Source organism: Oncorhynchus tshawytscha, linkage group LG07, assembly GCF_018296145.1.
Source record: "Oncorhynchus tshawytscha isolate Ot180627B linkage group LG07, Otsh_v2.0, whole genome shotgun sequence".
NCBI classification, from domain to species: domain Eukaryota; kingdom Metazoa; phylum Chordata; class Actinopteri; order Salmoniformes; family Salmonidae; genus Oncorhynchus; species Oncorhynchus tshawytscha.
Genome location: NC_056435.1, coordinates 18,670,073 through 18,691,317, shown reverse-complemented (window position 1 = coordinate 18,691,317; position 21,245 = coordinate 18,670,073). Strand labels below are relative to the sequence as shown.

The 21,245-nt window shown below is 42.9% G+C and overlaps 1 protein-coding gene across 1 annotated transcript; it reads right to left on the bottom strand.

Annotated features, from left to right (window-relative positions):
* Positions 1–2,307: 2,307 nt before the first annotated feature.
* On the bottom strand, positions 2,308–20,394 carry LOC112254105 (adenosylhomocysteinase B). The gene is made up of 10 exons (XM_024426335.2): positions 20,120–20,394; positions 16,736–16,926; positions 12,313–12,388; positions 11,385–11,537; positions 6,986–7,098; positions 6,552–6,759; positions 5,730–5,817; positions 5,160–5,277; positions 4,861–5,055; positions 2,308–3,095 (listed from the first exon to the last, which is right to left on the bottom strand). The coding sequence occupies exons 1-10, from the start codon at positions 20,145–20,147 to the stop codon at positions 2,964–2,966; spliced, it is 1,302 nt and encodes a 433-aa protein (XP_024282103.2). The 5' UTR covers positions 20,148–20,394; the 3' UTR covers positions 2,308–2,963.
* Between the last annotated feature and the right edge of the window lie 851 nt (positions 20,395–21,245).

Below are 21,245 nucleotides of genomic sequence, written 5' to 3'. Positions count from 1 at the left end.
AGTGCTAAATGCGGCTGCTAGAATCCTGACTAGAACCAAAAAACGTGATCATATTACTCCAGTGCTAGCCTCCCTACACTAGCTTCCTGTCAAGGCAAGGATTTGATTTCAAGGTTTTACTGCTAACCTACAACACATTACATGGGCTTGCTCCTACCTATCCCTCTGATTTGGTCCAGCCGTACATACCTACACATACGTCACAAGACGCAGGCCTCCTAATTGTCCCTAGAATTTCTAAGCAAACAGCTGGAGGCAGGGCTTTCTCCTATAGAGCTCCATTTTTATGGAATGGTCTGCCTACCCATGTAAGAGACGCAGACTTGGTCTCAACCTTTAAGTCTTTACTGAAGACTCATCTCTTCAGTGGGTCATATGATTGAGTGTAGTCTGGCCCAGGAGTGGGAAGGTGAACGGAAAGGCTCTGGAGCAACGAACCGCCCTTGCTGTCTCTTTCCACTGGGATTCTCTCATACCGTCCCTGGGAGGGGTGCGTCACTTGAGTGGGTTGAGTCACTGATGTGATCTTCCTGTCTGGGTTGGCGCCCCCCCTTGGGTTGTGCCGTGGCGGAGATCTTTGTGGGCCATCACCCTTGTCTCAGGATGGTAAGTTGGTTGAAGATATCCCTCTAGTGGTGTGGGGGCTGTGCTTTGGCAAAGTGGGTGGAGTTATATCCTTCCTGTTTGGCCCTGTCCGGGGGTGTCCTCGGATGGGGCCACAGTGTCTCCTGACCCCCTACCGTCTCAGCCGCCAGTATTTATGCTGCAGTTGTTTGTGTCGGGGGGCTAGGGTCAGTTTGTTATATCTGGACTACTTCTCCTTTTCTATTCGGTGTCCTGTGTGAATTTAAGTGTGCTCTCTCTAATTCTCTCGGAGGACCTGAGCCCTAGGACCATGCCTCAGGACTACCTGACATGACTCCTTGCTGTCCCCAGTCCACCTGGCCGTGCTGCTGCTCCAGTTTCAACTGTTCTGCCTTATTATTGGACCATGCTGGTCATTTATGAACATTTGAACATCTTGGCCATGTTCTGTTATAATCTCCACCCGGCACAGCCAGAAGAGGACTGGCCACCCCACATAGCCTGGTTCCTCTCTAGGTTTCAGAGTTTTTCCTAGCCACCGTGCTTCTACACCTGCATTGCTTGCTGTTTGGGGTTTTAGGCTGGGTTTCTGTACAGCACTTTGAGATATCAGCTGATGTACGAAGGGCTATATAAATACATTTGAAAGCTTGCTTGAAGTTTGCAAAAGGCACCTAAAGACTCTGGTCTGATAAAACCAAGATTGAACTCTTCTGCCTGAATGCCAAGCATCACACCTGGAAGAAACCTGGCACCATCCCTACGGTGAAGCATGGTGGTGGCCTGTTTCAGCAGCAGGGACTGGGAGACCAGTCTGAGTCAAAGATTAAACAGAGAAAAGTAGAGAACCTTGATAACCTGCTCCAGGGCACTCAGGACCTCAGACTGGGGCAAACGGTCACTTTCCAACAAACGACCCTAAGCACACAGCCAAGACAACGCAGGAGTGGCTTCGGGACAAGTCTGAATGTCCTTGAGCATCTCTGGAGACCTAAAAATAGCTGTGCAGCAATGCTCCCCATCCAACCTGACAGAGCTTGAGGATCTGCAGAAACCCCCAATATAAAGATGTACCAAATTTAACGCGAGGCTGTTAATTGCTGCCAAAGGTTCTTCAATGTCCTGAATGAAGTATCACATTTACATAAGTATTCCTTTTTTTATTAAATGTACAATGTCTAAAAACCTGTTTTTGCTTTGTCATTATGGGGCATTGTGTGTAGATTGAGGGAAGAAAACAATGACTGTAACCTAAGTGTTAAAAAAAAATACTGAATACTTTCCAAAGGTAGTGTGTTTACCTTGGATCAATGTAGTTCAAGAATTCCAGACCGCAAGCAGATTGTAGTGTAAGCCTCAATTGGCATTTATTTATTCACTTTTTCCTGACTGAGAACAGGTCAGTTTCAAACGTATAATGTAGAGTTGTTCAATGAGTGTTGGTGGGGACAGGGAATAACTGAAAGAAACTGGTGTTAAATCAAAATGTTGATATTGCCGAGCAAATTTAGCTTAATTGATACCGTTCACATGCATAGCTTTGCATGGCTCCAGTTTGCCACATGCAGATTAACTGTGGCAATTGTTTCCAATTGAGGAGTCCGACAGGTAGAGTTGCCCTCCTTTGTTCTCCGCATTGCAGCATTATTTCAACTCTTGCGTTTGCCATACATCAATGGAACAAGTTCATTCTTTTTGAAAATAAGAGACTTTACAACCCAGTAAAATTGTATCTTTATTGCATCACATTTCACAACAGTGCAAGTACTGTAGGAAATGCAACACTTGGGATTAACAATGTAACCGTTAAACATGGCAGTATATGTTCGACCAGACCACAGCCCATTCCGTCACAGCTCAGCGTAGAAAACAGAACAGGAAAGCACTTGGACGTTTCCTGTCCCTTCAGACAGAATCCTAGACTTACAAAATAAGCAAATGGGGAAACTGAGTGTGTTCTTTAAGCCAGGCTTTGGTGGTACGTCAGAGTTTCTCCGTAAGACAATGATATGAAACCAGCACTTATTGCCATATTAGCTATGGTGTATATGTAAACTTGAATAGTATGGGGATTTTCAACTAAAAGCATCACATTTTTTTCCATGATCAAAGAGGGAATGCAATTTATAACAAGAATAGTGCCTTTAGAAGCCACTTAGCACTTGTTGCTGTAAAGGCGAAGGAGCTCTGGTTGGAATCTAAAAGGTATGTAGAATGGGCAAGACAGTTTAAAGGGTAGTTGAAGCAAAATGTCCTAACCTCCAAAAGACTTGTGGGAATCTTGGCCTACCCAAACCCACGTGTCCATGCGCCACCATACCACCATCAGACCCCCACCATGAGTCTGGGCCGCTGCTTGGCCACCTTCCTGACATTTCTCAATAGCGGTAATGGTCAGGCTTGAAGGGTCCTTCGCGGGGCAGTCCCAGGTATTTGGCCTGCTTATCTGAAAGCTTAGTCAGCTTGACGCCAAGCTTGTCAAGATGGGCAGCAGCCACCTCCTCATCCAGCTGCAGACAAGAGAAAAGGATTTCACAAGTCAAATTCTGAATAAAAGTTTCCTTACACTGGGACAAAACACGTCGATTAGTTACGGGGTTCAATCACTCAAACCACATTTACCCCACCAAACAAAAAATAAACATGCTTTGTTGCTCCCAAGCAGTTGGGTCAAAATCACAGGAAAAATGTCAAAACTGGCCGCAATGCCAAGCGCAGACAGAATCCAATGGAGCTGTCAAAACAAGGCCGTCAAGACAAGGCTGAACATGAGGTTTTTAGCAACAGAAGAATGATATATCACAGGGGTGGTTCTTCTATTTGACAGACCATGTACTCTTCAACAAAATAAATAAAAACATATTCTCTTATGGCAATAGGTTGACCTCTTAGGGATGGGTTAAGTTAGCAGCTGGAATGTTGTTTTTTATCATCACATAGGGTACGGTTCGTGATGCTATGGACAGAATTCCTGCTAGTCGGCAGACACTCAAGAGAACCTTCCCTGGCTTAGTTCCCAACTTCTCATGAGGATATCTCTTGCGCTCAGCTCTGAGCATATGGCTTCAGTTAAAGGCCTTAAGATGTTCACCACAACCCATGTGTCACTCAGTGCAAAATGACAATGCAATGCAACATTTCTGCCCCAAGTACAGAGAGCCTCATTTGGCTACCCATTTCAGGGTTAATCATTAATTGATTATGCACATTTAGCCTAATTTCCATTTCTTTGAATAGTCACAAGACATAATATACACATGAAAAACTATGCCCAAAATTCTAAATGTACAGTGAAAGCAATAATGCCCAAATCCAATCTTGGCTATTCACAATTCTGCCTTTAAAAGGACACAATTTGATAGCGAAATTGCCAATTCCCAGTCAGATGGTAGGACTGTCAATAGTCGAGCATTAAAGCAATTCCACTATTTTTCAACCTAATTTTCATAATTTCCAGCACAATCAGTGTTTACATTTGTGACAGGGCACACCTACATTTTGTAGAAAAGAAAATTGAAAAGTTCAACCCAATCATTTTCAAACACTAAGATTCGTGGAGACATGCAGAGCAAGGAACCTCATCGCAGTTTTTTTGGGGAAAAAAATATGTTTTTCTTCATTTGGATCCTACCCGGTGATGACAGAAGCATTTTTTAGGACCATCACACCAGATAAACAAAACACACTATTTTCCCATACTGTAGAGAGACACTGGTATAGTGCTGAGATAATGAATAGGTTGAAAGTGGCAGAATTGGCCTTTAAGAACATCCACTCAAGTAGAGATCAATAAAATATGCATTACACAGTTCTGCAAACTGAATACAGGCTACTCTAATGTTAATGGAGCATATTTGATTACATACTACTAACTGCGAAAATGCATGTCTAATGCCGAGAACTGGAAAAATCTTTCTTGTGTCCACCTGGTATCTTTCCAGTCTGAAACCAGTTCATTTCAACCAAGGGTTACAGCAGGGTCAACTTAGGATACAATGCTCGCTTTTTAGAGAATGATATCCACTCAATTTCTTCCAAATAAACTGTATACAGCTGCAGGCACTGAAAATATTGAACCCTTTTTAAAACCCTGCACCATATACAGGTTGTGACAAACTATCGCTATAAGTTGCAAGACTAGAGCGCCATATTGCTCGCGCATTGCAGCATTTGTTCTGCAAAATTCAGTGCAAGCCAACTTTAGTGCCCGCAACGGCATAATACACAACAATCTTGTGGAAATTGGAAATGTAGTTTCTTCACTCAGTGGCTCACCTTCTTGGGCAGGAAGTAAACTCCCAGGGGGTACTTGCTGGTGTTCTTCCACAGCTCAATCTGGGCCAACACCTGGTTGGTGAAGGAGTTGCTCATGACAAAGCTGGGGTGACCCATGGCACAGCCCAGATTAACCAATCTGCCCTCAGCCAGCACAATGATGTGGCGGCCATTCTTCATGCGGTAACGGTCCACCTGGCGGGAGGAGAACGTTGGTATAGGACAATGGCCGAAACTCAAGACCAAATTACTGTAGACTAACCACACACACTAAATGTTCTCTGCATGTTATGTCTTACCTGTGGCTTGATGTTTATCTTCTCGGCTGCGTTGGCATTGAGCCAGTTCATGTCTATCTCACAGTCGAAGTGGCCGATGTTGCAAACGATGGAGTCGTCTTTCATGTGCTCAAAGTGTCTGGGGAACACACCAGTGTACACATTAATGGCCTGTTGTAGACACCGCAGCAGTTGCATTTCAGAGAAGGATGCTGTTGCCCCTAAACTCAAATGTCTACTGGTTATAGAAAGATGATCCTGAGTTTCCCCACTTGAAAGAATCAAAATCAACCAATAGGAATCTACTTAAATAACGTCATGTTAAAACTCAGATTCCCAGTTTGACAGCACCTGAATGCAGCATCAGGTCAGCTTTAAGTTTCCTCCACTAATGGGAAGGGTTATAGGCTAGTGGCGAATCTTCAAGAAGGATTGGGCGAGAATAAGCCGATCCGAGATCTGTACCGAGGTAACTTCTACTCAATGCATGCGTGTTAAATAGTGTCACTGAATTGAGTAACTGTTCTTCTGATCAGACAGTGCTGAACACAAGTTGCATGGTGCTCTACAGGTCTCCAAAATGATACCTACTTGCCCAAAAGAATGTCCTCACAGCCAGTGGTGGTCACAAAGATGTTTCCCTCCTTGCAAGCTTCCTCCATGGTGGTGACTTCATATCCTACAACATTATCACAAAATACAATTAAATACTACACAATAATGCCTCCCGAGTGGTGCAGTGGTCTAAGGCACTGCATCACTAGAGCCTGTCGCAGCCGGCCATGACCGGGAGGCGGACAATTGACCCAGCGTCACCCGGGTTAGGGAGGGTTTGGCCGGCAGGGATATCCTCGTCTCATCGCGCACTAGCGACTCCTGTGACGGGCCGGGCGCAGTGCACACTGACACGGTCGCCAGGTGTACCCTCCAACACATTGGTGCAGCTGGCTTCCGGGTTGGATGGGCATGGTGTGAAGAAGCAGTGAGGCTTGGTTGGGTTGAGTTTGAGGACGCATGGCTCTCGACCTTCGCCTCTCCCGAGTCCGTACAGGAGTTGCAGCGATGAGAAACCACCACCAATTGGATACCACAAAATTGGGTAGAAAGGGGTGAAAAACCCACACAATAACGAGTATGTACTGTAGCAATACTACACAAAAATGTAGAATTAGTAATCAATAACTTAAGCTCAAATGTAAAAGGTGAGCTCGCTGCTGCAGTGAACAAATGAGATAGGGTAAAGCAGAAATTGTTGGCATGTCAACAGTTCTCTCAATTATATTTGCTAGGCACCCGAGATAAAAGGAACACAAACCTATAACCTGTTGAATCTCCAAGAACGTTCTGGGATAATGTAAATTAAATCCAAACAATAGCGTTGTCATATAACCAAACTTAAGAAAAGGTACAGACCTTCCATGGCAGCCTGCAGGGCATTGATGGGGTCAACCTCTGTGACGATGACACGGGCACCAAACCCACGGAGGGCCTGAACGCAGCCCTTGCCAACATCACCGTAACCGGCAACAACCGCCACCTTCCCGGCGATCATCACGTCTGTGGCCCGTTTGATCCCATCAATCAGAGACTCTCTGCAGCCATACAGGTTGTCAAACTTGCTCTAGAGGGGGGGAGGAGAGAGCGATGGTATTAGAGGGAGTTACTGTATTGGAACATAGTACTGCTGCCTACTCAAGAGGATGCAACATTACAAAATGCACAAGTATAAATGTATTTTATACCAACCAATGATGGTTGTATCAGTTCTATTAATGACCCATTTAATGGCACCATTAAGAGCGGAGGATGTATGCATGGCTCTACTATGGGAGGACGAGTGGGTCTACCTTGGTGACTGAGTCGTTGACGTTGATGGCTGGGATCTTGAGGTCGCCATTCTTCAACATCTTGTACAGGTTGTGCACCCCGGTGGTGGTCTCCTCAGACACCCCCTTGATTCCTGAGAGGAGACAATTAACATTGTTTTGGCCATGTTTGACAATGTTAAATTAAAACCATTTTTCATGGCATCCACATCTGGTAGGTGGTACCAAAAATAATGGCGGAAAATTCAGGACAATGGCCGTATATCTCCTCCGAGTTAACTACTATGAATGGCAAGTTAACATTCCAAACAGCAATACAGTCTTCAATCCAAAGTAACATTCCCCCAGGGACTGCATTTAAGTTAATGGTCACTGTTCGAGTGCCTGCTGCATGTTGCTTGCCAAATCCCTTTAGTTGTGAGGTTCTCAGTATTGGCTTTGTGGAGTAATGCTGCCACCTAGTGTACAAGACTCAAACCAACAGCCCTGGAGACAATTATAGCAGTACCACCCTTGCAAAAATACATTGCAAAACTTGACTCGAAATTGGGATCCCACTTGAAGATCAGGGATTTTACACCTTAATATGCTCGAGCGGATCCTCGCCAACAGACTTGGAAGTTGTAGCTGAAAATAGGTCAATTAGGGGCAGTTAAAGGGGAGAGTCAATGAAACCAATCATGGAAGTACAGTATATTGTAGCAATTTCGGGGGGTAGCCCCGACCAGGATACAAACCCAGGCCCAGCAACTGTCTTGACAACACCTTAACGGTTAAACCAAGAGGGTTGAACCTCTTGACAGGCTCAGACGTTGGGTCATGGTTGCTACACCACCCCCGTTGTTCGGGAGAGAGTGCCCCTTCCCCCCAACAATCCACTTTTGACACCAGTGTTGCGAATTCATGCGGGGGGGGGGGTTATCACAGACCAAGATTAAAATGAAGAGGGCCAACCGCAATTTGATTTACGCTTTTTCCTAAACCCCCCTGAAAGACAAAAGTACAGTAGGAAAATATTTAGACCTCTTAGCTTTCCACATTTTGTTAAATTAGCCTTATTCTAAAACTGATTAAATTATTTCTCAATCTACACAAAATACCCCATAATGACAAAGAAAAAAAAACAGGTTTAGAAATGTTTGCAAATTCGTTCATTCAAAAAAAAAAGAAAAAAAAAGAGTAATATCTTTTAATAAATACAAAAGTATCCAGACTCAAATTAAGCTCAGGTGCATTGATCATCCTAGAGATGTTTTTTTCAACTTGGGGTCCACCTGTGGTAAATATAATTGCTTGGACATTATTTGGAAAGGCAGTTGGCAGTGCATTTCAGAGCAAAAAAAACATGCTCAAAAATCCAAAGGAATGGTCCGTAGAGCTCAGAAAAGGAATGTGTCGAGGCACCAATCTAGGGAAGGGTACCAAAAAATATTTGCAACATTGAAGGTTCAAGAACAGTGGCCTCCATTCTTAAATGGAAGACATTTGGAACCACCAAGACTCCCCTAGAGCTGGCCATCCAGACAAAATGAGCAATCAGGGGAGAATGTCACCTCCCTGACCAAGTCCCAAGTACCCAAAGGTCACTGACAGCTCTAGGGTTCCTCTGTGGAAATGATCTTCCTTCTGGAAGGTTCTCCCATCTATGCAGCACTCCACCAATCAGGCATTTATGGTAGAGTGGTCAGATGGAAGCCATTCCTCAGTAAAAAAGGCACATGACAGCCCACTTTGAGTTTGCCAAAACATACCTAAAGGACTCCGACCATGAGGAACAAGATTCTCTGGTCTGATGAAACGAAGGTTGATCTGAGCTGAATGCCAAGCAACACGTCTGAAGGAACCCTGGCACCATCCCTACGGTGAAGCATGGTGGTGGCAGCATCATGCTGTGGGGATGTTTTTCAGTGACAGGGACTGAGAGACTAGTCAGGGTCGAGGCAAAGATGAAAGGAGCAAAGTACAGAGTGCTCCTTGATGAAAACCCACTCCAGAGCAGGACCTCAGACTGGGGCGAAGGTTCACCTTCCAACAGGACAACAACCCTAAGCACAGAGCCAAGACAGAGCAGGAGTGGTTTTGGGACAGGTCTTGAGGGGCCAAGCCAGAGCCCGGTCTTGAACCTGATCAAACATCCCTGGAGAGACCTGAAAATAGTTGTGCAGCGACATTCCCCAGCCAACATGACAAAGCGTGAGAGGATCTGCAGAAAATAAATGGGACGCCCCGTAAATACGGGTGTGTCAAGCTTGTAGCGTCATACCCAAGAAGACGCGAAGCTGTAATCACAGCCAAAGGTGCTTCAACCAAATACTGAATAAAAGGTCTGAATATTTATGTGAATGTCTTTTTTTTTTTATACAAACCTGCTTTTGCTTTGTCATTATGGGGTAGTGTGTAGATTGAAGGGGGGGGGGGATTTAATCCATTTTAGAATAAAGTAACAAAATGTAGAAAGAGTGAAAGAGAATACTTTCCAAATACAAATGTACAAGTTTGAGAGGTGCAGGGGCTGCCACACTGGGTGCCCAGGGAGCTGTTGTTATGGGGGGTTAAGTCTCATGCTCAAGGGGACACCGTCAGGCAACGGCATCTAGGATTTGATCCCAACAACCCACTGGTTGCCAGCTCACTTCCAACCAGATTATTCCCCAAATTCACTACAATATATTTTTATGATTGATTTAATTGACTCTCCCCTAATTTACTTATTTTTAGCTACACTTTAAGTCCTTTGGAGGGGATCAGCTTGAGAAAATCAAGGTGTAAAATCACTGATTCTACAGGTCATTTCCATTAAGACAACCCACATTAGTGGGCAGCCAGTGTTATGTTAATGTAGGCTCTAGTGTTTCGCTCAGGACTGTGACAAAGAGTTGTGGTGAGCAGAATCAAACTCAGAGACTGTTGCTTTGTGAGAATGTTTTAAAAAGATCAAAACTGGTGAGGGACAAAGGTGACCATTTTTGCACCGAAACATGCAAAAACATCCCTGCTAGGGGGAAATGCGGGTTAACTAATTAAACAAATACCATCTACATGATCAGTCTCTGTGTAAAATAGTGGTTTATGTGAACCTAACTCACAGCAAAAAAAATTGTAAAGAAAGCAATGTTATTTGTTGCCTAGACTTTACCGCAAACGACACTCAAGTCTTGAGAATACACTAATATCGCAGTTAGCCGTGATAGCCTTTATAATAGAACGCTTGTGACCAAACACCTAAATATTGCACTTGTGAAAAAACCATTCAAGTGAAACAGGCATTCTATTGTTGCTCTATTATATAGTGGCCACTACAGTTGACGTGCACAAGGCTACATGTGTGGAAAAATAAAACACTCACCGAGTAATAAATAAATACATAAATAAATATGTGTGTGCCAGCTAAGCATGATACCCTTTGTTGGCATAATTGATCTCTTTCAGGCAGAGTAGACCTGGGATACCCCTTTTAATCCACTGTATTAAAAAAGTGAGAAGGGGGAAAGTGTGTGGTGTTCCACAGTGACTTCCAGCTTAAGCCAGGTCCAGGAGGGACACAAATAAAACATGCTTTCTGCTACTAAGATCAGTGAAATGTAGGCTAAACTGACAACGGAGAGAAGCAGAAATCTCAACAAGCAAGCAAGTCGCAGCAATGAAGAATTGCACATCACATTCCATCAACTTCAGACAAAAAAACGACTTAGTTGTACCTGTGCACTCGCTCGTATCTGACCTCTCATTGGCTAGAAGGGTCTCATCTGATCTCACCTTTCATCTTTGAGGACATGCATTTCCATTGTTAGAGCAGTCACTACTACCTTGTCAATATAATAGATCTTTGATATTTCCTACCTGCAGCAAAACTAGTGGACAACGCAGGAAATACCAGTGAAAGCATAGTGCCTCAACTCCTGGCCCCACCCAAAAGCCAAGGCAAGTCCCAACTAACCCTCAGACACGTTACAGATCTGTAAACATCAGTCCAAAACATGTATGCACAGCAGTGTCCTAGAATATTGGACCAGTTGGTTGTCATACTTCTGGTATTCTCAGCACTGCTCGGGCCACTTCTCCAACCGTCACCACATTCAAATGAATAGACGTGTACGTGGAAGCCTGTTGGTTGGGGATTTTGGGATGTGCATCCCCATGGACCGTGGTCTCAGCAGCCTAGCTATGTCACAATGGGATGCCGGACTAGTGAGTCTGCGGACTCAATTACGCTGAAAGCAAAATGGGCGCTGAACCACTACACTACTTTATTAAACCTACCCTGATCTGGTGGAACAAATTGGGAGCAGTAAATCCTATAATCCTCCCTATACCTTTAATGTTTACAGATCTGTAAGGAGTAACAATACAGTGCCTTGTTTAATTAAGCTGTCCCATCTGTGAGGCCCTGACGGCTGTCAGAGGTAGCTAGCTCCCGTACCTGACAGCAGCTTGGGGTACTTCTTGTGGACCATGTTGGTGAGGTCACCGCCATCATCCAGGATCATGTTGAGGGGCTGGCCATCCTTCCAGTAGATGGTCTGCTCAATGCACCACACATACTCCTCATCGGTCATGCCCTTCCAGGCATACACTGCAATGAAAGAGGCTTGAGAATCAGGATTGAGGAGAGACTGCTTTGCAATGGCAGAGACAAGGATTGTGGTCTATAGCATTGAAGCAGAAGAAAACATTTTAAAAAGGCACTACCAATTGGATCATTCATTTTCATCTAACATTTGATCTATTAGGTAAAGTTATTTTTTGTGAAAAAAGTCATACATTCTTGGCTTATGATCAAATTCCTTGACAAATCCAACTGTCATTAACTGAAGTGTGAAGAGCTTTCCAAAACTCATTTGACACATAATGGCTGCATTCCAGGTCCCACCCCCCACAGTCAAACCGGGCTACGGATCACACCTGGAAAAGTGTTACTCAGGAATCACGTCAACCTATGCCATTCGAGGCTTTGAACAGCAAGTGGCTGAAACCTGCCTATAGCTCAAACCAATTAAGCACCCCACTGATGCAGACACTGATACTCCTCTGCCTCGTAACTTCTCACCCAGAACACCACTCAAGTGTTGTCATTACACGAGGAAAACCACAGAAAATATCCTCATGAGCTTCAGATTGACATGACTGCAAGGGTAATGTTGCGCTAAGCAATGGTGACATCTCAGAGACATCCTAGGATGAATGTTAACACTCTGCCCCTTAGGCCTTAAAAGATCAATTGAGGACCCTTGTGTACTTCTGGTCTGCCTTATCTCTTACTGTTGCACAAGGGCCAAGTGAGAACTGGCAGGAACCCGTGCTAAACACAGAGCAGGTCTTGAGGCATATAAACAAACAGTTGTGTGTACCTGGAACCCCAGTTTTGGCAATGGCTGAAGCGGCGTGGTCCTGAGTGGAGAAGATATTGCAGCTGGACCATTGAACCTACAAACGAGAAAAAACGGTCACAGGTTGACTAGGACACTCTCACTCAGTACGCACACAAGTCCTTTTGTAATTCTCAGAACATTGCTTACTGACAGATAACGGGTCCATTTAAATTGTGCTCACTTGGTGCAGTGAGTGGGGGAGGAGGTTGCTACCGTTAACACAGGCTAGATGTCTGTGTTAGATATACATACACGGTCAAAAGTTTTAGAACATATACACATTCAAGGGTTTGTTCATTTAATTTGTACATTGTAGAATAGTGAAGACATCAAAAATATGAAACACATGGAATCATGTAGTAACCAAAACAGTGTTAAACAAATCAATATATTTTATATTTGAGACACTTCAAATGGCCAACCTTTGCCAAGATTGTGGAATGCTGTCAAGGCATTCTCTCACCCAGCTTCACCTGGAATGCTTTTCCAACAGTTCCCACATATGCTGAGCACTCGTTGGCTGCTTTTCCTTCACTCTGCTGCCCAACTCATCCCAAACCATCTCAATTTGGTTGAGGTCAGGGGATTGTGGAGGCCAGGTAATCTAATGCAGCACTCCATCACTCTCCTTTTTGGTAAAATAGCCTTTACACAGCCTAGAGGGGTTTTGGGTCATTGTCCTGCTAAAAACAAATGATAGTGGGACTAAGCACAAACCAGATGTGATGGCGTGTCGCTGCAGAATGCTGCAGTATCCATGCTTGTTAGAATCAAAGACTGTTTCACCAGCAAAGCACCCACACACACCATAAAACCTCCATGCTTTATGGTGGGAAATACACATGCAGAGATCAGTTCACCCGGACCACGTCTCAAAGACAACGGTTGGGACCGAAAAACTAGAATTTGGACTCCAGACCAAAGGACAAAATTCCAATGGTCTCATGTTCATTGCATGTGTTTCTTGGCCCAAGCAAGTATCTTCTTATTGATGTCCTTTCGTAGTGGTTTCTTTGCAGAAATTCAACTACGGAGGCCTGTTCCATGCAGTCTCCTCTGAACAGTTGATGTTAAGTCTTACTTGAACACTGAATAATTTATTTGGGCTGCAATTCTGAGGCTGGTAACTAATGAACTTTTCCTTTGCAGCAGAGGCAACTGAGTCTTCCATTCCTCATGAGAGTTTCATCATAGCGCCTGATGGTTTTTGCGACTGCACTTGAAGAAACTGTTAAAGTTCTTGAAACCTTCATGTCTTAAAGTATTTGAGCTGTTCTCACCCTTTTAATGTGGACTTGGTCTTTTGGTCCAAATAGAAAGAGGGGGGGGGTAATACAGAAGATTGACCATCTTGTCAACACAACCGATTGGCTCAAATGAATTGAGGAAAGTTCCACAAATTAACTTAACGCACACCAGTTAATTGAAATGCATTCCAAGTAACTACCTGATGAAACTGGTTGAGAGAATGCCAAAAGTGCACAAAGCTGTCATCAAGTCAATGTTTGGCTACTTTGAAGAATCTAAAATATATTTTGATTTGTTTAACACTTTTGGTTACTACATGATTCCATGTGTTATTTCATAGTCTTCACTATTATTCTTCAATGTAGAAAATAGTACAAATAAATAACCCTCGAATGAGTATGTGTTCTAAAACATTTGACTGGTAGGGAGTGCATGCACGTATAGTGCATTTGGAAATTAAAAATCAGACCCGGTCCCCATTATAGCCTTATTATAAAATGAAGTACTTTGTCCTCAATCTACACACAATGACAAAGAATACAGGTTGACATTTTTGCAGATCTATAAAAAAAAACCCACAAAGCTCAGGTGAACCCTGTTTCCATTGACCATCCTTGAGATGTTTCCACAACTTGCAGTCCACTTGTGGTAAATGCAACTGACCGGACATGATTTGGAAAGGCACACCTGTCTATTTAAAGGTCCCACAGTTGACAGTGCATGTCAAAGCAGAAACGAAGCCATGCGGTCAAAGGAATTGTCAGTAGACCTCCGAGAGAGGATTGTGTCGGGGCACAGATCTGGGGGAAGGGTACAAAAAAAAAAAAGTGTATGCAGCATTGAACGTCCCCAATAACAGTGGCCACTATCATTCTTAAATGGAAGAAGTTTGGAACTCTTCCCAGAGCTGGCCACCCAGAGAAACTGGGCAATCGGGGGAGAAGGGCCTTGGTCAGGGAGATGACCAAGAACCCAAATGGTCACTGACAGAGCTCTAGAGTTCCTCTGTGTTAAACTTATCTTATAAAATACAATCAAGCTTAACATAATCACTAGTTAACGACACATGGTTGATGATATTTCTAGTTTATCTAGCGTGTCATGCGTTGCATATAATCGATGCGGTATCTGTTAATTTCTCATTGAATCACAGCCTACTTCGCCAAACGGGTGATGATTTAATGAGCGCATTCGCGAAAAAAAGCACCGTCGTTGCACCAATGTACCTAACCATAAACATCAATGCCTTTCTTTAAAATCAATACACAAGTATATATTTTTTAAACCTGCATATTTAGTTAATATTGCCTGCTAACATTACTTTCTTTTAACTAGGGAAATTGTCACTTCTTGCATTCCGTGCAAGCAGTCAGGGTATATGCAGCAGTTTGGCTCACCTGGCTCATTGCCAACTGTGTGAAGACCATTCCTTCCTAACAAAGATGGTAATTCATTTGCCTGAATTTTACATAATTATGACATAACATTGAAGGTTGTGTAATGTCACAGAAATTTTTAGACTTAGGGATGCCACCCGTCAGATAAAATACAGAATGGTTCTGTATTTCACAGAAATAATAATGATAGGTTCCAGATTTGACCATATTAATGACCTACGGCTCGTATTTCTGTGTGTTATGTTATAATTAAGTCTATGATTTGATAGAGCAGTCTGAGCGATGGTAGGCAGCAGCAGGCTCATAAGCATTCATTCAAACAGCACATTCGTGCGTTTGCCAGCAGCTCTTCGTTGTGCTTCAAGCATTGGGCTGTTTATGACTTCAAGCCTATCAACTCCCGAGATTAGGCTGGTGTAACCGATGTGGAATGGCAAGCTAGTTAGCGGGGGTCCGCGCTAATAGCGTTTCAATCGGTGACAGCACTCGCTTTGAGACTTGGAGTGGTTGTTCCCCTTGCTCTGCAAGGGCCGCGGCATTTGTGGAGCCATGGATAACGATGCTTCAAGGGTGGCTGTTTTCGATGTGTTCCTGTTTCGAGCCCAGGTAGGGGAGAGGAGAGGGATGGAAGCTATACGGGTACACTGGCAATACTGAAGTGCCTAGAAGAACATCCAATAGTCAAAGGTATATGAAATACAAATGGTATAGAGAAGTAGTCCAATAACTACAACCTAAAACGTCTTACCTGAGAATATCGAAGACTCGTGTTAAAAGGAACCGCCAGCTTTCATATGTTCTCATGTTCTGGGCAAGGAACTTAAACGTTAGCTTTTTTACATGGCACTTTTACTTTCTTCTCCAACACTTTGTTTTTGCATTATTTAAACCAAATTGAACGTTTTATTTGAGGCTAAATTAAAAAATGTCTTACCCTGTAATGACAAAGCAAAAATGGGTTTGTGTGCAGATTGAGGAAAACTATTTAATCCATTTTAGAATAAGGCTGTAACGTAACAAAATGTGGAATAGGGGTCTGAATACTTTCCGAATGCACTGTAGGCCTGGACATTCTCATACGCGACTCAATCGATGACACTTCACAGTTGTGGCAACAAAAAAAATGGAAAAGTAATGTACACCATCAAGGTTCAACTAACAATTCACATTTATTGAGAACAAATTAGCATCTGCTTAATACAAGTGAATGAGTTGGACTTTGGGCTGACCAATGTTGTGGTGGATGGCTACCACAGGGGCAAATCAACAGTGACTTACATTTAGAGTACACTGTCAACCGAAACCCTTGTGGACTTCTCCATTCCCACAGTCATGATGCCGTAGCTTGTTTTTACTAAGGTTTAGCCTGGTCCTTGCCAAAAGAGGGTCTTATTCAAATATGTTTTTCATTGCCCTTCTTGCAGTGGTTTTCAAACCTGCAAGATTGAGACCTGCTTTCCAATTCTAATATGACCAATGCAAATAATCTGTTTGAGACAACTCTCAGAACCCAGGATGAACTAGTTACACCTGACCAGAGTCCTGACCCAATACAAGACGTTCCAGCACAGTGCTCAATCACAAAGTTGAACTTTTATTTGAAATAGAACAGTCCTTTGTCAGATAATGTGATTAAAGTCAACAGACCAAGATGTTAGCATTTAAAGTACACAAGTGACACTTGATGATACATGCAGTGTGCAGGAAAGTATCTAGTCAAACCTTAGAGGAAGACTGCATGGAAGTGTGTCTCTCACCTCGGCTCCGAGGGCAGTGAGGGTCTCAATCAGCACGGCGGTCTGCAGGGTCATGTGGAGGCAGCCTGCAATGCGGGCGCCCTTCAGGGGCTTGGACTGGCCGTACATCTCCCTCATCTTCATCAGGCCGGGCATCTCATTCTCTGCAATGTCAATAGCTTTGCGGCCCCACTCCGCCAGGCTGATGTCAGCTACGGGGGGGGAGACAAATAAACTGCTACTTAATAAACCGGTTCTACATGTTGAGTAAGTAATAGTTCAAAGTGTCAGAGGTTCCCAGATCTCAAAATGTTAGTTCGAAAAGGGTATGGACCTTCTAAAGTGCTAAAATAAGCCAGAGTTTATCCTTCTCAATTATTTGGGGTTCTTAACTTTTATTTTTTAGTAAACTATCACTTTAAGTCCAAGTTATGCTACTTCTAAATAAATGAGGTTATGTATACTGAACAAATATCTAAATGCAAAATGTAAAGTGCTGGTCCCATGTTTCATGAGCTGAAAGATCACAGAAATGTTCCATACTGGCAAAAGGCTAACTTCTCTCAAATCTCTCAAAACATTTTACCCTTTGTCAAGATAATCTATTCACCTGACAGGTGTGACATATCAAGTAGATGATTAAACGGCATGCTCATTACATAGGTGCACCTTGTGCTGGGGACAAAAGGCCACTAAAATGTGCAGTTGTCACAACACAATGCCACATGTCAAGTTTGGGGAGTGTGCAATTGGCAAGTAAAGTCCACTAGAGCTGTTGCCAGAGAACTTAATGTTAATTTCTCTACCATAAGCCGCCGCCAACAGTTTGAGAATTTTACAGTAGTCGGCCTCCCAACCGCAGAGCACATGTAACAACACCAGCCCAGGACTTCCACATCTGGCTTCTTCACTTGTGGGATCGTAAGAGGATCGGGGATAGGACTGCGCCCCTGCCCAGTCATGTGAAATCCATACATTAGGTTCTAATTTTCTCTTTCTTTCTTTATTTCGACTGACTTCCTTATATGAACTAACTCAGCCAAATCTTTGAAATTGTTGCAACTAATTTTTTTCAGTGTAGGTTGATCAAGTCTAAACCGTCCATGGTAATCTCCTTCCCTTAGCATCTCCTTCACTTCGTGGCCATTGATTTGAAAGAATTTGCCCAAAACATTCATTGCGAATGGTCATCTCATGATCTATTGAGATCAAGCTGTGGTTTAGGAGAGCAGGCTGGCAGTGAGAGTAGTTTGTCTTAAAGTTAGACATTGGCAGCTGCCTTGCACTGGCTGAACTTGCTTGGGAGTCATCAGTTGCAGCTTCCACCGACTACTGGGTCTTAACAGCTGCAATCCAACACTGCGCTCTTCAGAGGTCTCCTAACGGAACAAAGCCCATTCAAATGGACAGTAAATGTTACTAAACATTACTGTATATTCACAAAGCACTGAGCCGCCACAAGGGATTAATAGACTGTCTCTGCCTAAACGCTCTGTATAAAAACGCAAATATGCCTCGCACATGAGTTGGACACATTGGGAATTTAACTTTCATATAAGCAAGAAATAATTGTTCAAATACAAGACACTTACTGTATCCAGATTAGAAATATTGCACCTAGCTGTATTTTGAGAAAGAGGAAATTAATGGTCCAATAGAAAATTTAGCGCTAGCTAATAAGATGTCACATAGTAAGTATCTAAACTGCACAACGAATGTATATTTTGTATTTGAAAGATTCTCGCTTATGAAAGTTAAGTTCCAAAGGTTTCCAAAACCGTATCGCAAGACAAAGAGCTGGGATTAAACAAAGAATCTGGATTTATTGTTCACGGGGGAGCCAGCTGTGATCAGTACAATCAACTGAGAATCCATGGGGTGCCAGCTGTAAACTGGGTATACACCACTAGGTTCGAGAGTTAAACTGAACCTTACTCCTCCTGTACGCCAGTCAGATGCGGTGAGCCAGAATATGTGCCAACTGCAAACAACCACCCTGAACTGGAGCAGTCCAGCTTGCGTCAAGTGTCCAAAATATGTCCACAACCTGCAAAACTATCAAGACTGAGGCAAAACAGACTGCTCAAAAGTAGCCATCGATATTATTCCAGGATGTTTGAGATTTTTTTTTAAAGTGGAATAAAAAAAAATAGGCCTTAGTTCACCCCAACACATTGAGTGAATGATACAATGCTAAAAGTATAGTTTGGGCAACTCTGACCCAGAAGCTTGTGGAACAAAGTCTAAGGTAGGACTCTACCATCAAGCCATTTTCCGTGCTACCTTGGACACCCCCCCAATTGAATTTTACATTTAAAGTGGTCATGCAGGGGTTATGGTTAGAGCACTAACCATCAAGCCATTGATTAACTATCCCTCATCTATTCCTAAAAAAAAAAAAAAAAAAGTTGTCAGGGTGACAAGTGAGGACTGAAAAATACTAGGTGAGGCATTTTAAAATGTTATGTAACCAAGTAAGACAGACTGGTAGAAAGGTGAAATCCTAAACGGTTATCGAACCCTTCCAAGCAAGTGTGAAGATTTCTCTTCATACATGGGTACTTTCAAACAAATGTAGTAATTGTCACCAAAGTCAGAAGCTTATAATTGTTTTATTTTACCTTTAATTAAGAAAGTCAGTTAAGAACACATTCTTATTTACAATGACGGGCATTTTTTATCTCAACAAATCTTAACTTGTGCCCAACTCCCTCCAAAGTTGAACCATAAAAAAAAAAACACCGTATGGATTTAGTGCAGAAACAATAGCACACTGTTATAGTGCCCTGCTTTGCCTGCTGTGCCAGACTGCCTGTCAATCAATGAAAACTGGCGGCTCCACAGACATTTAGGTAATGTAGTCTTACTACCAAGTTCCGAATACGAACGAAAGCACCAAGCTCGACTAAACGGACTACAACTACCAATAACTTAGAAATAAGTATTCTGAATGAAACCATGCTTGCGGGCCAGTGTTATGTTCGTTATGCCGACTCTATTAGTTCTGTAACCAAATGTAACAAAACTTGCATTTTACCAAATTATGTGATTTACATGCTGCAATCTGTTAATGTTGATGCATGGGTAAAGCGTTGTAAAAAGAAAAGATAAAAGAATAACACAAGGCAGCAGGAAAATTGACCATGTGTCCCACCTCAACCTGATTGTACACGTTTATAAATACCAGTGCAAATGTTTTGTTAACTAAATGTCCAAAGATAACATGTTTACTAACTAAGTTATTTTAGAGTCAGACAAATTACCCACTAGCTAGCCAACTGAAGGCTAAAATCAATGCTACGCGACAGCATTAGCCGGCTAGCCACCCGGTAATCCACAATCAATGAAGGACTTGAAGCTCGCGTGTATGATAAAGATTATAAATAAATGTAAATTCATACTGACCAACTTTGAAGGGCAGTTTCTCGGACATGATCGTCTTCTTTTGGATCGTTCAGTCGTGATCGCTGTATGGTTGTTACTGCCTGGCTTTGGACAGAAAAGAAGGGAACGATAGGTGTGAACTTGAATTTAAGTAGCCGTCATTTGCCCACTTGTAATATTCATGAGGTTCCATGCCAATCTTCCACTTTTGCGGTTCCAATTGGCTGAGAATGTTCCTGCCCCGTATGAGAGGAAACCCATAGGCTCTCACAGCCACCGGGAGTGGCAGCCAATAAGAACCCGAATCTCAAGATGGGTGTGTTGCTCAACAGAGCGAGGAAGAGCCAAAAGCTGCAGCCCAATATGGCAACCAAAGCGCTCTGCTATAGGAAGACGGTTTTTGATTGAGCTGGGTTTTTTCTTCTTCCGTTTTTAAACCATAGGACGAGTCGTATTTCACTTATACTTTTACACAAATAATTGTACATTTCAGCTATAAAACTGCTGATAGTTTATTTTTGATTAAAAGTATTGATGATAGGTGCAGGCTACTGTTGCGTCATAGGTTGTATGCGTGTGTTTACTGTCACCCTGATATTGGCTAGTTATCTACTTCCTATGTAGTTATAACGTGTTTGTCAAGTAGGAGTGAAGGGCACTGTGTCCCGATTGTTGCCGTAGTTGGTTTAATTAAGCAATAAGGCTTGAGGGGGTGTGGAATATGGCCAATATACCACGACTAAGGGCTGTTCGTGGCCATATACCACAAACCCATGAGGTGCTTTATTGCTATTATAAACTGGTTACTAAAGTAATTAGAGCTGTAAAAAATAAATGTTTTGTCATACCCATAATATAGTCTCATATACCACGGCTGTCAGCCAATCAGCATTCAGGGATGGAACCACCCAGTTTATAATATTAATTAGTGACATCTAGATGGTTAATAATATGAATTATTGTGACATCTATATGGGTAATAATATGAGTTAGTTATGTAGACTGTTATCATACTTTAAATAAAATCATGTGAGAAAATGGTCATAGATACCACCGGCGACATGACCATGATACCCAAGTTGGAAGCACTTCAAGTTGGTTGGCAGAACACCGGAGTAGTGAGCACTCATCACCGCCTTATCGACTC

Bases quoted from the DNA above. Each gene is read 5' to 3' on its own strand.
- LOC112254105 (XM_024426335.2), bottom strand. From the start codon at position 20,147: ATGTCCGAGAAACTGCCCTTCAAAGTTG. The intron at 7,099-11,384 runs GTACGGGAGCTA...GTCTCCTCTCAG, and splicing joins GTACCCCAAGCTGCTGTCAG to GAATCAAGGGGGTGTCTGAG. The intron at 5,278-5,729 runs GTAGGTATCATT...TGTGTTCCCCAG, and splicing joins GAGGACATTCTTTTGGGCAA to ACACTTTGAGCACATGAAAG.